At 42.0% G+C, this 15,932-nt stretch overlaps 1 protein-coding gene across 1 annotated transcript; it reads left to right on the forward strand.

Annotated features, from left to right (window-relative positions):
- The first annotated feature begins 3,585 nt into the window (after positions 1 to 3,585).
- Positions 3,586 to 15,735, forward strand: LOC143315237 (histidine ammonia-lyase-like). Its single transcript, XM_076722836.1, has 21 exons — positions 3,586 to 3,773; positions 5,449 to 5,627; positions 5,716 to 5,767; positions 7,406 to 7,433; positions 7,549 to 7,623; positions 7,708 to 7,780; positions 7,868 to 7,934; positions 8,584 to 8,621; positions 8,835 to 8,960; positions 9,322 to 9,461; positions 10,300 to 10,347; positions 10,538 to 10,685; positions 11,458 to 11,553; positions 11,680 to 11,738; positions 11,856 to 11,936; positions 12,716 to 12,781; positions 13,151 to 13,316; positions 14,587 to 14,721; positions 14,798 to 14,906; positions 15,521 to 15,590; positions 15,679 to 15,735. Exons 1-21 carry the CDS (start codon positions 3,586 to 3,588, stop codon positions 15,733 to 15,735), a joined length of 2,001 nt encoding a protein of 666 aa, XP_076578951.1.
- Positions 15,736 to 15,932: the final 197 nt, after the last annotated feature.

The following is a 15,932-nucleotide window of genomic DNA, read 5'->3' on the forward strand; positions in this document are numbered from 1 at the left end:
CACACCAGCATCTAACCGGACCAAAGGGACATTTATAAGTGTGTTTACATGCTCTTTAATGTGCTGTAGCTGAGCACAAACTGATGTTAGCGGTGGACTTCTCCTCATTCGACAAGCTGAGGCGAAGCACAAGACGTGTGTTTATGTTTGTAAGTTAGATTGGAAGGAGGCTTTAGCAGGAAAGCTAACGCGGGTTGTTGTTCAGAGTGTGGCTCTCGTGTAGCAGCTGCTGTCGGCCTCAGTGTGACCGTCTGCTCTGATAGAACGTCAACGTTACTGCTTTATGCAGGATTTGATTGGCTGTCTCAAAGCAAGGTCTTCACCTACATAGATGGATACCAGAACGATCAAATTAATGCAAAACTAGGGAGTGGGATTGTAAAACCAAAAACTGTAACATATTCATTTCTCTTACTTGGTTTGTAATTCTTGTTTTTTTTTTCGCAAAAGAGTCACAGAACAAGTGTTTTTCAGAGCTGCAATTTAATTTCTGGGTTGGAGATTCCAATAGTTTCTTTCAGTTTGCTTAAAGGATGGAAAAATGGCATTATTCCACACTTTGTCACCAACACAATACATTCTGCTTCAGCTCAGTCCAGCTCTTCATTACGGCTTCATGATGTTAAAACCAAATGAAATGTAATGCTTTTTATGGACAGCACCATTCCGTCGAATGGAACTCATTTTACAGACATTTCTCCATAAGTCAGCCTGACATGAGCAACCACTTTGGAATCGTCTGTAGAGCGCTGCTGAGGGTTTGAACAACGTTTGGCCGCGTCACATGAGTTTGTACTGACTGATCCACCAGAGGAACAGTGTTGTTGACACAGCTTTTGGATACTTTCAGGCAGTTACTTAAATAAACTGAATTCATCACCTTTGCTCTGGATAGATGAGGGCAAACCGGGGATGATTCCAAGTTGCAGTACACTCTAGCCCACTCAAAAATGTACCAATCTGTCAAAAAATGGAGACACACCATTTCTCCAGCTTGTTGTGTGAGCAGAGAACCTGTCCTATGCTCACCTCTCTCTCTCTCTCTCTCTCTCTGCCTTTGCATGCTTGCATCATGTTCAGCTGTGGGGATGAGCAATATTTGATAGCGCAATTGCTGAAGTGTGAATTTCAGATCTTTCATCAGGTCTACGATGTTAGCTGCTCGGCTCTGCACAGCATGCATAGTATGGAGGAGGAGGCCTGACATGAGAGTAATGATAAGACACAGAACACTCACATCTTGTTATCAGAAGCCTGGTACCAAGTGGAGCTGCATCTGGAGCCTTAAGTACAGTATGTGTGCGTGTGTTTCAGTGTCAGGAGGTTCTGCTCCGAGCAAATGCCTCTTTCCTCTGCTTTGACTGTGAGGAGCTTTGTTGTTAGCCCTTATTCCTTCAGGTCACACCGCCATGCAATCATCTTCCCCTTTCAGAATGGATGTGGAGGACAAGGGGTCAAAGGCTAAAGGGAGGAAGGAGGTGACGTGGGATAACCTAAGAAAGGAGTGGAAGGATGGTGTTTCTGTGTGTGTGCGTGTGTGTGTGTCCTGGAAGAACATTCTCCAGACACTACGCCGGAGAGGAGGCTATCGGGCGGAGGAGCCTCAGAGGAATCAGTGACAGCAGGGGTCGAGCTGATAGACAGATACCTCTATCTGCCTGTGACAGGATGCATTGAGCACAGGTTTATCTGGAGGTGCTACTACATGGCTACGTCTCTGTTGTCCACTTCGACAGCAGACATCACTGTCCGCTGCAGCCTTCCCTAATGAATAACACTCTGTTTTTGGGAAAAGCAATCTCCCCGGGCAATTTCCAACTCACTTTTTCTCTGGAAAACATCAGCAACAATGTGATATTTACTTAACAGGTGCAATGATCTTTGAATGAGCTTTTGTGAATTCAGTTGTTTTGTGAACTCTCTAAATTACCGTCTTCATCAGCAGATGAGGTTTGCTCAGTTGTCAAACAGAGTTTTTCTTATGCTCCTTTATGCTGAGCTTTGAGTTTGACAGTTCATTATTGACTTTGTGATATGTGTAAAAGCTCAAGAAGACGCAAGTCAGTGGAGATCATTTTGTCAACTTCTATTTCCAAAGTCCTAAATTCGTACATGACACCTGAGCAAACTTGGTCTGCTGATGAAAACTGTGTGATCTGGTTAAAACTTCCAGAACAAGAGAGAAAGGGATCCTTGGGTGGACGCTGAATTAACTGTCTGCGCAAGCCAGGTATATTTTCATATTTCCTCCATTCAAGTAAACTCCAGTACCTGGTAAGACCTTTCACCTTAGATTTCAGACTTCATCAGCTTGACATTCGGTCAGTCCTTCCAAAAAGTCCTCATACCCTTACAAAAACAGTTCTTTTCTGCATCTCTGTGGTACGGAATGATGGTTGAGATGAAAGCAAAGTGTTAATGCTAGTGTTAATGCAGGAGACTAGAGTTTGCATCCTATCAAAGACTTGAATAATATTCGACTTTTCAGTAAACCACAGACTTTTCCTAAACTCAACTAAGTGTTTTAATTGCCTAATTTAGTCTAGTGAGAACAGCCTACACCTAAAACGATGGTAGATATCTTGAATTTTTGTTGAGATTGCCATCAAAGTTGGAGGGAATATTAATGGTTCCCTGAAGATGAACCTTGATTCTGGTAACCTCTGACTTTCCTCTAGCTGTTGCTGTCAAAATGTCCCCTTGACCAACATTTTCCTTTACAAAATATAATAAAAACCAACTAGATTTCCATGATTTTCTTTCTGGGGATTTTCATGGTCCATAGAGGAAGAATACTAACACTTTTGATGATTCCACACCCCTTTGTGGTGGAGATCTGGTGGTATTTTCAAACTCTCGAAACCATAGAGTGAGCCCTCACAGTCTGTTTCAAAGCATCTGCATTTATTATGTTTCTCCATTCATTATTCAGGTATACTCCCCAGAGTAATGAAATATTCTGCTTTAAACACTTCATGAGTCGTCCTTGAGCACCACCCGCAAGCTAGCAATTTTTACACAGAATGGCCTGATTTCCATTCAATTTGCTGTGGCTTGTCATCCTTACCTGGATAGAATATTCCAACAACTCCATCAGGATAAAATGCCAACTGCACACAAATCTCAAAGGGAAACTGCAATTAAATTTGCTCAGCACCATCATATTCCCAAGGGGAAATTTTTGATTAATTTTATTCACCCCATGGTCTTTCCTCAAGTGCCAAACTTCCCACTTCAAGCCCTGCAGATGGTAAGAACAGCCAGTTCATCAGTATCTTGTCTTAGACTTCAAACTTTTAGCTCTCCCCAACATGTGTATTTAGGAATAGATCCAGAGTAAACCTTCAACTTGGACTTTCAGTCTGACACGATTGTTTGCTGTTATTTATAGAGTGTCTTAAATATAACAAAGGGATGGGTGGATGGAGAGGAAGAACAGGCACATACCTAAAACTGCAGAAAAGGAGGAAAAGGAAAGGGAGGAGGCTGGGTTTTGTCTTTGTTGGGAGTTGCTCCTCACACAGAAGATCGATGTGCAGCCAGTTTAATGTGAGAGTGTGAGTCTATTTGTCTGTCCGTCAAGGGATGCACGAGTCCTGGAGGCAGACGCTGCCCACGCTGTGTGCTGTTTATACACAGAGTTGGGGGGTGAGTCAGGAAACAGCAAACAGGAGCTTCCCGGGGAAAAAGGCGAGGGGCGATCCCCAGTGTTCTATAGGAGGAAATGAGCCACGTGGGCGTGGGCCTCACGGAGACCACTTCCAGTCTAGGGGCCCTGAGGTGGGACCACCCACAGGAAATATGACATTTTACATTTACATTGAGGTATTTAGCTTATCAAGAATGACTGAGTACAATAATGCCCAATGTCAGAGATTGACCATGATTACAAGCAACAAATGGCAAGGAGTGAATGGTTCACAGCCGCACTTCCTTTGACCCCAAAAAGGTATTTAAACTGTGTGTACTGTGAAGACTTACTACACACAGCATTTTAGAGTGTTTCAAGGAGGAGACATCTGAAAAGGAGGGCTTGCTTCAGGTGGCAAAGAAAGACATGTAGGTAGCAGATTAGCTCGCCAGCAGTGGTGCTAACAGGGCTTCTGTCATGTGACCCTCATTCAGTAGGTTGTAGTATTCCCTGGAGAGTCTCCCTCTTCACAAAGATGTCCTTTTTCTGTGTGAGGGTTGTTCTGTCACAAATATGGAAAAACCTCGAGCCTCTCTTGAGGCGAATGGAGACAATATCAAAACTTTGTCATCCGGCCAGCTTTGTTCTTTAGTCTTGGCTTCATTGTGTGATGTTAAGAAGTACAGCCACTTGGGTTTGGGTTGGGTATTCATTACATTGTGTCCAATCTACTGTGTGCAAGCTTTTTTCTTGTTTTAGGATCAAAGTCTTATCTGTTTAAAGGGGAGCTGATTAGGAGACAGGAGTAAGAAGATTTATATATATCCACATACGCATAAAATGTCCCAAGCAGATTGGCTCCAGGATCAGTATCCACTAGAATGAAGTTATTCAAAATCTGATTCTTCCTTTACTAAACTGTCTTTTGTCCACATCGGCCTGCCAGTGTTGCAGAGCTGCTCTTCTTTATGACAGCCAGGCTGTCAGGCAAGTGCAGTTTCTCTTTCACCACTTAAAATTACAAACGATGAAGGAAATTTTGTTTTTACACAGCAAATTTTGCTCAGACATTTATGGTCCCAAATAATCAATCCAAAAACATCCCTTGAATTTTGGCTTTTGTTAATACTTACTTTCACTATGGCACTTGCTGTTGAAAGTAGAGTTAAAGTTAAACAACAATTAATTTGTTAGCAAATTACAATAACAACATACATATAACAAACTACTCCCATTCACAGTTGACCGGTGTTGAAGTCATGGTTTCATTTCAGTTGTTTGCAAATGTTAACATGCTAACATGCTACTGAGGTACTGAACATATCATACCTGCTATATACATAGCAGTATTATCATCACCCTGACCTGTTACATGACTTTTTGAAATATGTCTGAGTAAGTGCTGTCTTTGGCATAACCCTGCTTCATATCTGTCTCATAGAACCCCTTGGAAAATTGATTTGCATCAGCCAATTTGGCAAGCAATGGAAAAAAACACACAAGCATCAACAGGTTTTTTTTTTGGATGGTGCCATGGTGGGTGGATTGGTGGGAATTTGCCAGAATTGTGCCTGAAGCATCATCTCAAATTAAAGTTTGACAGCATGTCTGAGCATAGCTAAAACTTTACAGAACATGTTAATGAGTCAAAGAGGGACTGACTGAGTGTCTGCATTTAAGCAGTCAGTCATTGCCTCTCGTCACTTGAGATATCAGTGTTGCAACCTCAAAGGAGTCCTTTGCACATCTCTCTGCATGATGCGCTGTGTGTCTGTGTGTGTTCGGGGTGAGTGGTTCAGGGTGCCCTGCGGCACCCCCTCAGCCTCCGTCCAGTCACTGGGGTCCGAGGCCCTGCGGCGCTACCATCAGGCCAAGAAGCTGGAAGTCAAAGGCAGGGACAGGGAGTTCAGCATGCGGAGGTGTCAGTGTGGAGAACTCCTCCACCTTGAGGACAAGGCAGAGGACGTTCTGGAGGACAACGACTTTGTGGAGTTGGGTAAGGGTCTTCAACTCATGTGCCTGCATGTGCAGATCACGGTAAGCTAAGTATCGAAGAATAGTAAGATTTTTGTTCGTTTTTGGAGTCATTGCAGGAGAAAACTGCAGACATGACTCTTCTCTGCTGGCGATGGCAGTGTATCCTTTCCCTCACTTTTACAGTCTAGAGACATATTTGATAAGATGCAGTCCTGTGGATTCCATCTATGGGAATTTTTGTGTGAGTTTTCAGTGGTAGGAAATTATTTCTTTCTACATTTCATGGGTGTATAACATTACTATATATTTACTGTATATAAATGAATTCCCATACACATGAGGACCCCGTACAGTCTCTTCAAGAAAACTCCTGAGTTCCTTTTTTTTGGATGCTGAATCAGTGTTGCCAAACTTGATTAACACCAAATAGTCCAATCAGAGCCTCCAACCTACCCAGTTGTTTGTCAGTTGCCCAGTTTTTGGATAAGCGTTTGTTGTCTGGCTGTCATTCTGTATGCACACATGAAATAATTAATCAAAGGTGACGGGTGGAGGAGGGGCATGACAACACAGATGATTGCAAATATGCATGCATCTACCAGGAGCCACTTACCTTAATAACATGTCTGCATATTTATCAGAAATTAGTTTACCTTGGTGCTGGAATTTAATTTGGTCCCGTCTCTCCTGTTTGTTCTCTCATGGAACACATGTTGCACATTTATGAAAAGTTATATGGCAAACATTTATCACAAAGCCACAAAGCTTGGATTTTGAAAGCAAATAAGATTTTGGACAAACATTTTCAGCATAGTTGTTACAAACTGAAATGACATTTGGTTTTGGTTAATGAATCTCTGGGAAACCACTTAAATAGCACAAAAATAGACTGGATAAGTTTTCACAAGCTGCTGAAAACCTGCCCGAACAAAAAACAAGACTAAGAATCTACAGTCATGCCAGCAGCTCAGTCAGTCTTTACTTATCACAGTTGGTGCTTACTGTCCTTTGAGCTAACTGCCAAGTGTTAGCATAAACACAAATGATAGCTGAGGCTGATGGGAATGTGATTAGTTTCACAGGTATTAAAATTACATTTTTGGTGGTGGCGCTGGATGAAATGGTTCATTGGAAAAGTGAAAACTTCAATTTTCTGGGGGTGCCAAAGGGAAAAATAGGGGTTCACCAAAATCATTAGGATCCATCCATGAGCATCTCAATCTCAGAACCGATCAGCTACTGTCTTGAGATGACTTAAGACATGAGGCAATAGCTAATGTTTCAGAACTTCTGATGTAGCCAGGGTATATCTATAATATCTAATAGATATCCGGACAAGACTTCCTTTTCAGTGCACCAGTCATTGCTCAGTCAGATTGTAAATTGATACACTTTCCGATGACATTTTGGCTAATGTCTATAAGCAGATATCTGCATGCAATGCAGATAAGTGTAAAAAGCAATGAAAAGCTAAATAGTTGTCAGATGATAGCCCATGGGTTCCGAGATAGCAATGCATTTGGCCTCTTTTGCTCATGTGACCTGTTTACGTGCAGCCAACCAAAGCACACTCAATGGGATTGGTCGTGATTGGTCAATACTACTTGGACTACAAGCAAACACCAAATGGAAGTCAGAATGCCAGAATCTTTCCTACAATCCATTCAAAGCTATGGGTGGTGCCTATTGCCACGTTAGAAAACCGTCAATTTTTTTTTTCTTGTTATTTTTTATTGGCAAATGTTCACCTTGTACTTTTGAACTGAAGTATACAAATCCTTAACCTGCTGCAATCAGACAAAATTCTTATGAAGAGCCCAAAGAGGTGGGTGTGTTGCTCTCATTTACAGTGACGGATATTGTCATTTAAAAAATGACCACATCCGAAAGCAGTTAGCCTGTTCAGCTAACTGCTTCTTCATGTTGGTTTCTACTACCAGTACATTTCCCTGGATGGCAACAGTCTCACCACAGCTGATCTTGTCAAATTGGGTCAAGGCTTGTTCAAAATAAAGGTGAGAAAAGTCACCCACACTGTCTAAAGTGATAGACAAAGTGGAGACAAACATGCTGATGTTTGCTGTTTGGTTTCCTTCCAGTTAACCCCTGAGGCAGAGGAGAGAGTGAGAAAGGGAAGAGAGGTTATTGACACTATTATTCGAGAAGACAGAGGTATGGCGTTCCTCCTCATTTACTACAATTGAAACACACAGGGCTCATTCCAGGTATTTCAACAGTGTGTGCTTTTTTTCACTGCAGTTGTGTATGGAGTCAACACTGGTTTTGGGAAGTTTGCCCGTACACTCATACCAAAAGAACAACTGGTGTAAGTGAATTGTAAATGAACCACAGTTATCAACAGGCTTGGAGAAAACCACACATCCAAACAGCACCTGATTCAACACACAGTTTCTCCCTGAGGTGTTTTTGCATTCCAGTCTCATCAACGATCCCATGCTTGTGTAAGTGTTACGCCTGGGACACAGAGCCTATCTCTACCTCTGCTCTGAGGTGCCTGACGGCTACCCCCGAACTGCTGCAGCTCTCAGGCGTGTAGCCGTGTCTTTCTACACTGAGTTTGCCTTTGATGATGGCAATCAATAATTGAATGTTTCATTTCAATTCATTCTAAATTTCACTGATGTTTAGTTTGGACAGAAAAGCTGAAGAGGCAAACCCCCCCCCCCCCATATATTATCTACTTGTTTTCATGCCTGTGACATATTCTGCAGATGTTGACATTGAAGCTATGGTGAAAGGTGTCAGTTGTTGTGTAATGTTGCCGGTGTGATGTCAATATGACAATCAGCAGATCATTTTAATGTTTATTTTTGACTGCACGTGTCATGTGGGCAAAAATAGACCACACATTGAATCTTAAGATGACGTGCCTGGAGCCGCACTGCTCATGTGGACTGTGTGGACTTCAAAATGAAAAGCAACAAGTTCCAGCCTACACTTTTTTCCACCTACAGGCAGTTGCAGGAAAATGTGGTTCGCTCTGTTTGTGCTGGTGAGTTCACACAATACTTGTTTAATATATAATCAAAGGAAAATATTTCGACACTTCAGTAAATGACTTGAGAGCATGTGCAGCCAAGTCTGATCCAGGTTGTTAAAAATGGATAAATGTGAGCAGCGGTGATTGTAGTATCACCAGACAGTCAACAGCCATTGTGTGTGTGTGTGTGTGTGTGTGTGTGTGTGTGTGTGTGTGTGTGTGAAGGAGTGGGTGCCCCATTGAGTGTAGAGAGGACACGCATGCTGCTGGTTCTTAGAATCAATGTCCTTGCCAAAGGCCACAGCGGCATTTCCATGGAAACCCTTGATGCTATGATCAAGGCCTTCAATGGTATAAGACTTTTCTATTTTATTCTATGTCATACTGTTCTATTCTTTTCCAGTTTTATAAAAAAAAAAAATCTCTTGAAATCTAGATTTCTTGTGGGGCTTTCAGCTGCATCTCATGGCTTTCATTAGCAGACAGTTTGCTCAGTAATAAAGAGAAGTATTTATAAATGTATAAATATTTCATATTAAGTGTTTCATTATAACAGATAGAATATATTTACATGCATACAATTACCTATAGGCGATTTAATTGATGTTGCAATTCATATCAAATATAATGTTGTTTTAAATGATTACATCTGTGGTGTATTATGGTGTCAATCATTCATTATTTTTATATTGTGTGTGTGTGTGTTTTCTAGCGTCATGTTTGTCCTGGGTACCAGAAAAGGGCACTGTGGGAGCGAGTGGAGACTTGGCCCCCCTGGCTCACCTCAGTCTGGGCCTGATGGGGGAGGGCAGGATGTGGTCACCGCAGAGCGGCTGGGCTGATGCCAAGGCTGTGGGTTTCCTTAAAAACAGCCAAGCTGTTTTTTGCTCCACTTTTTAGATCTAACGTATAAATTGTGTGGCTTGATCAATGGCCAACATGTGCTTTATGGACCCTTTGTTACTAACTTACGTTAAGCCTAAAGCTTCATGTGTATTTGTGTGAGACACCGTGGTGCATAGCTGGCGTGCAAGCTATAAGCACACGGTGACATTTATACTCAACCCATTGTTCGCTGCAGTAATATTCCAAAAGGCAGGGGGCAGCCAAACAAAACATTCTGTGACAAGTAAGACGTGTGAGTGTTTACCAGAAAAACATGGCTACATGCGCTGCTGTACCATAATGCTGAAGATGCTTGTACAATGCTGACAAAAGCGTTGCTAGTCATGTGCTAGAATCAGAATTCCCTCTGGTGTAGTGAAGGGGCATAAAGATGTTTGTAAAGGGAAACCTGTTGGGCTGGTCTTCAAATGCTTCCATCTTTAATGAAAAGTGCAGCACACACCTAGTTACAAAGATTCGCAGGTGCACGACAAGGCGCCAAAATGACCTGTGGAACCTTCGCGCTCGCCGTAAGAGACTTGTGCACTGTGTCAACACGATAATCAGCTGAGTTAGGAATTCTATTGGTTAATATGTTATTCATTTTTTTGGTCTGGATACTCTGCAATTATTTTCCAGCAGGTAAATTGCCAAGCTAGCAAGTTATAGAGGAAGATAGCAAGTTGTTTTCTTACTGACTTTTGACTGGCTTATAACCAAGAATTGATGGTTTATTAGCCATTAATTAAGTCATTGGTTACTGATAAACCCGTTTAATGTCTTTGTTTGGTGTTTTTTTGTACAGGTGTTAGAGGGCCATGGCCTCAAACCTCTTGTGCTGAAACCAAAGGAGGTACGAAGCTTTATTCTTAAAGAAAACCTACTGTTTATTAAAACAGGCTTTTATGTCTGCTCTCCGAAGTAAGGAATGTTCTGAGATCTCAGTTTTGACTAGCAGTCATTTTTCTATAATGCAACTTTATACATGCATAAATCTCAGTTGATTGGTATGTATTACTTTGGTCATTCTGTTTTTTGAACAGGGACTCGCTCTGATCAATGGGACTCAGCTGATAACATCTCTGGGTGCGGAGGCTGTGGAGAGGGCTCTGAGCGTGGCCAGACAAGCTGATGTCATCGCAGCCTTGACTTTGGAAGCTCTGAAAGGCACCACAAAGGCCTTCGACAGCGGTACCTATAGACGACTTTTAATTCCATGAGTGTTCAGTGGAAGACAGCTTCCCTGAATCCGCTCATTCAGAGCTACACGACACCATAATCCTCATCATCCAAAATCACTGACATGGCGAAAGCTGTTTGCAAACCAAGGAGTAAGAGATGTGTGGGTGTTGAATGCTAAAAAAAAAATTGTTTTATCTGTATTAAAATGACAAGGTGTTCACATTCTGCAGAGCAGTACACCATCTGATGCATTTAGCTTAGAATATATGATGAAAACATTATGTTTCAGCTTTTCAGAGAGTCAGCAGAACCTCTGTTAAGAGGTTAGTGGAAAGGATTACCTTCTACTGTGGAGGTTAGGTAATTTCAGCATTACATGTGTTGACTCTGTTCTGTTAAAGCGACAGAGTCAGTATGTACAATACCAGGACCCTGAAACTGAAGCAGCTAAATGGATTTCAACCATCATTCGTTTAGTCATTTACACCTGTGCTTTTCTACTGTCACACATGATACCATAATACCTGGACTTTTAGATGATATAATGAACTGACTGTAAGCCAGCAGCAAGACCATATTCTCACATTAAGACAGATGTCCATCCACTTCCATGACAGTGCTCTGTGCAGCTTTGAGGATGTTGTTTCTTCTTCTGTTACAGATATTGTCATGTAAATTACTGTCTTCTATCATAGTGTGAGTTGCAGAATTCACACCTTGTGCCCATGACCTCCCTGCAGACCATACAGCTGTAGTAATGAACAGAATTGCTGTGTTGCAGCCGTCCATGCACTGAGACCTCACCCCGGTCAGATGGCAGTGGCTGAGAGGTTGCGCTCTCTGTTAGACTCCGATGTCTTCCCTTCTCAGATCTCAGGTAGGACACACAGAGTACAGCTACTAAATGTCATACATGGTATTTCATCTTTTAAACCATGACTTGTGTAATCACGTGATTTGGGAGCTTCCTCTCTCTGATTTCCCTACGATGCCCTTCCTGTAGAGAGTCATCGATCATGTGATCGTGTTCAGGATGCCTACACGCTGCGCTGTATCCCACAGGTAAAGTGTATGTCTCTGTGTTAATAATAATACACACATGGAAAGTTTCGTGACGTTGTTTTATTCCAGCTGTACAAAATGTGTTGAGCTCCACGGCTGTGTCTCTGGTTGTTGCAGGTGCATGGAGTGGTGAATGACACCATCGCGTTTGTCCACAAAGTGATTTGCACTGAGCTGAACAGTGCCACAGACAACCCTGTATCCTGCAGAAACAGCTCCTCATCCTCCTCATATTGTGTTTATAAGAGCCCAATGTGCCAATTTAGGTTGTGTCTAGCATGCAGTCTTCCATATGTTTTTATAGTTGCAATGATAAGTGGCAATTAATCAATTGATAAGATAAGGTAAGATAAAACTTTATTGAAGGACACGTTATCTTGAGAATTGGGAATTATAGCACCTCTATGGCACCTCTGACTGGTTTCTGACATTTTATAATCAAAACAATTATCAGTCAGTTAACTGAGAAAATAACTGGCTGATTAATCAATAATGAAAATAATCATTAATTGCGAACCCTAGATGATTTTTAAAGTCCATTTCATTCAAGATTTTATAATTAGCATTTTTGTTAGATTGTGGTTTCGTGCTGTATTTTGTTACTTTGCTGAACACAAAGACTGAAGATGGAGAAGCAGCTGGCCTGGCTCTGTCCAAAATGAACAAAATTGATCACAAACAAAAGGATTATCTCTGTTTTCCATGAACATTAGAATCATTTAATCACATAAAAATTCCACAGACAGGTGCTTAAACCTATCCTTTGTAAACATAAATGACAGTCAGTTAAAACCCCTTTAAGGAGTAATGTAAGTATTGATTTATAGGAGTAGAATATTTATTATTCCTCATACATTTCAGTATTTGAGGTATGTAATTTAGAGCGTTCCACTTTATAGAATGTGATATGAATGTTGTACCACAAGGTGACAGTGTTTCACAAACTACCACCTTATCAACCCTCAACTTATCTGTAGCTGGTATTTGCAGAAACTCTTGAAACAATATCTGGTGGGAATTTCCATGGAGAATATCCAGCCAAGGTAAAGTCACATTGCACTAACTAATGAGATCCCTGTGTGATTTATCGTCCTTTATCCTCGTGTGTCTCTCCGTCTCCTCCTGGTCTGTGTCAGTGATGGTGTTTGGGTTGGCAGTCAGTGAGTGGAGAGGACACACATAAGAGTCAGCGGCTAAATGCTCGTAAATTGTCTTTGTCCGGCAATGTTTCATATCCTGCTGGCAGCTTTGGCAGGACACCAAGTGTAATTTCAGCAAATGGCAGTGGAAAAGGCTGGTAAAAGTTCAAAACTTCACTTGACTGCCACCCCCTTCCACTTTGGATGTCTTATCTTCAATACATGTTGAGATTGAACACTGGGTATGACTTTTGCTGTTTGGTGCTGTTCCAGGCCCTTGACTATCTGGCCATAGGTGTGCACGAGCTGGCTAGTATAAGTGAGAGAAGGATTGAGAGGCTGGTGAACCCCACCCTCAGTGAACTGCCGGCCTTCCTCGTCCAGGATGGAGGCCCGAACTGTGGCTTCATGATCGCACACTGCACTGCTGCCGCCTTAGGTGTGTCTGTATTTCAAGACAATATTTCTATTATCATGCAAAACCTCATTCTGTTTTCAGCCAATTTTACTGTTTTGAAAATCTGTACTGATAATTCTACATTTTAGTGTATTTTATATATTTCAATTCAATTGTCTCATAGTAAATGTTAATAATTTTAAACGACTGTCAACACTTTCACAAACATAGTCTCATTTCTTCAAATCTTTAGAGTGGTTTTTCTGGTCTTCACATTACAACAACAAAAAGTTTTTGCACAGCTATGAGGGAATTAACTTAATTTTTTCACAAATATAAGGACATATAGTGTTACAAATAGTTTTCATAGCGCACATATAGATTCACCTATGGCAAAGCTAAACCTTTATATTGAAGGACACATACCTGGAAAGGCAAACGGAGAGTAGATGAAAGATCCACAGACAGAAGCTTTCCTCAGATGTTATGTGTAATGACTGAAGGGAGGAAGCGAGGAGGTGTCCCCTCATGTAGCTCAGTTCTATGCTCCCCCTGCTGGAGCCCTCAGGTGAAGACTCTGTATTCTTACTGTTGGTGTTAGAGTGAAATTTTGATAATAAAACACAGGAAATCCCAAAAGAACTGTACTACAAAGAAGGACTTTGTACTGCTGTAACTGACAGAAACCATTACAACCATGAAATGCTAAATATAAGGCTATTAAATGTTAGTCTATTGCTTGATCTGACTTGCTGACAATGCATATTTGGAGGTCGCATGTGTTGAGCATCTACAGCCATGCAGCTCTGTGAGGCTGTCACGGCACAGTGGCGCTTTGGGCTACATGCTAACGTGTGCCAACATGTTCAAATGACAGTGCTGATGTTTAGCGGGTGTAAAAATTAGCAGTAAACACAAAGTACAGCTGAGGCTGATGAGATTATCAGTAGTTTTGCAGGTATTTGGTCATAAACCAAAGTATTTGGCACACTCATGGCACGTGGTTGCTAGAAGGACAGCGAAAGGATCACCAAAGTTATTTCTGTGAATGTCTGAACCCATTCCATAGCAATCCATCCAATAGTTGTTGAGTTATTTCACTTTAAATCACAAAGTGAACCCCCTGGCGGTGCTAGATGATAAGTCAGAGAATCAGCGAAGTCAGCAGGATTCATTTTCTGGGGACAATAAAGGTATCACGACAATTCATCCAATACTGTTTCAGCCTGGACCAAAGTTGTGGACCAACAGACAGGCTGAATATGGTTAATGTTTGTTGAGTCCTAACTGTCCCAACCACCCATTTCTACAGTGTCAGAGAACAAGACTCTGTGCCACCCGTCCTCCGTTGACTCCCTGTCCACCAGTGCAGCGACAGAGGACCATGTCTCTATGGGTGGCTGGGCCGCTCGCAAAGCCTTGAGAGTAGTGGAGCATGTGGAGCAAGGTGACACGCCGCTAACACTCACAGATAAGCAGTTTGTTCCTGTGGTAACACATTAACCCACGTCTCTGTCCTGCAGTGCTGGCCATAGAGCTGCTGGCTGCCTGCCAGGCTCTGGAGTTCCTGCGTCCCCTGAGGACCACGACTCCTCTGGAGAAGGTCTACGAGTTGCTGCGCACCGTGGTCAGGTCAGACACGCCTCACTGCACCTTCACTGCACTTGAGTGAATAGAAAGTGGATGCTATTTGCTTTATTTTCTAGTGTTCCTGTCACGTGGCACTGAAGAAACACAGTTTTGCCCTCCTGTATACTGAACACTGTATATGGAGAGAATGACGTAAATTCTCTCCCCTGCCCTGTATGAACAGCTAACACTATCACATTTCTGAGGGGAGGGGTTGCATCGGTGTGGGAGTGCTGCTAAAGGTTCAGCTGAGGAACAAAATATGAACTACAAAGTCCAATTTGGGTAACACTGTACATCCATGAGTTTGAAGCCTTATCAGACATAAAGTCTCTGCACAGTTAGCAAAGTTAGCATGCAGAAATAATTTGGATTTTGTCAGTAGAATTAGCATAGTGCAACACAGTATAGTGTCCTTCAAGGAATGTGGGCTTTTTGATTGGCCAACATAGTGTTGTGCATGGTTTGTCCAGAACCCTCTGAATGCCACAATCGGTTGGAGGGTAGTTTAAGTAGATTAGGCAGCAAGGCTTACAGGTGCCCTACAGTATCAAGATCTATTATTTTAAATGTCCAGAGTGCTATAAGGATGTCCTTACTAATCTTTGTCTCTCCAGTCCTTGGGACAGAGACCGCGCCATGAGTCCAGACATAGAAGCTGCTCACTCACTCATCAGACAGAAAAAGGCAAGTCTGCCCCACATATACACAGCGAACATTTTACTGGAGAGGTGTAATGGCGTCATGTTGATTGTATATTGTTTTGTGCTCTCAGGTCTGGAGGACAGCTCAGCCGTACATGGACCAATACAGGAAGGCACTGCAGGCATGAATGTGAACATTAGTAATCAAGGACAGAGATGACCGGGATCTGGAACAGATAGATTTGCAGTAAAAATGAAAATCTTAGTGTCAAAATTTAGAGTAACCAGTGGTGGTGGAATGTAACTAAGTACCTTTACTCAAGTACAATTTGGAGGTTTTATTTGAGTATTTACATTTTCTGCTACTTTATACTCCACACATATT

This window comes from Chaetodon auriga, chromosome 22 (genome assembly GCF_051107435.1).
Source record: "Chaetodon auriga isolate fChaAug3 chromosome 22, fChaAug3.hap1, whole genome shotgun sequence".
In the NCBI taxonomy this organism is placed as follows: Eukaryota; Metazoa; Chordata; class Actinopteri; order Chaetodontiformes; family Chaetodontidae; genus Chaetodon; species Chaetodon auriga.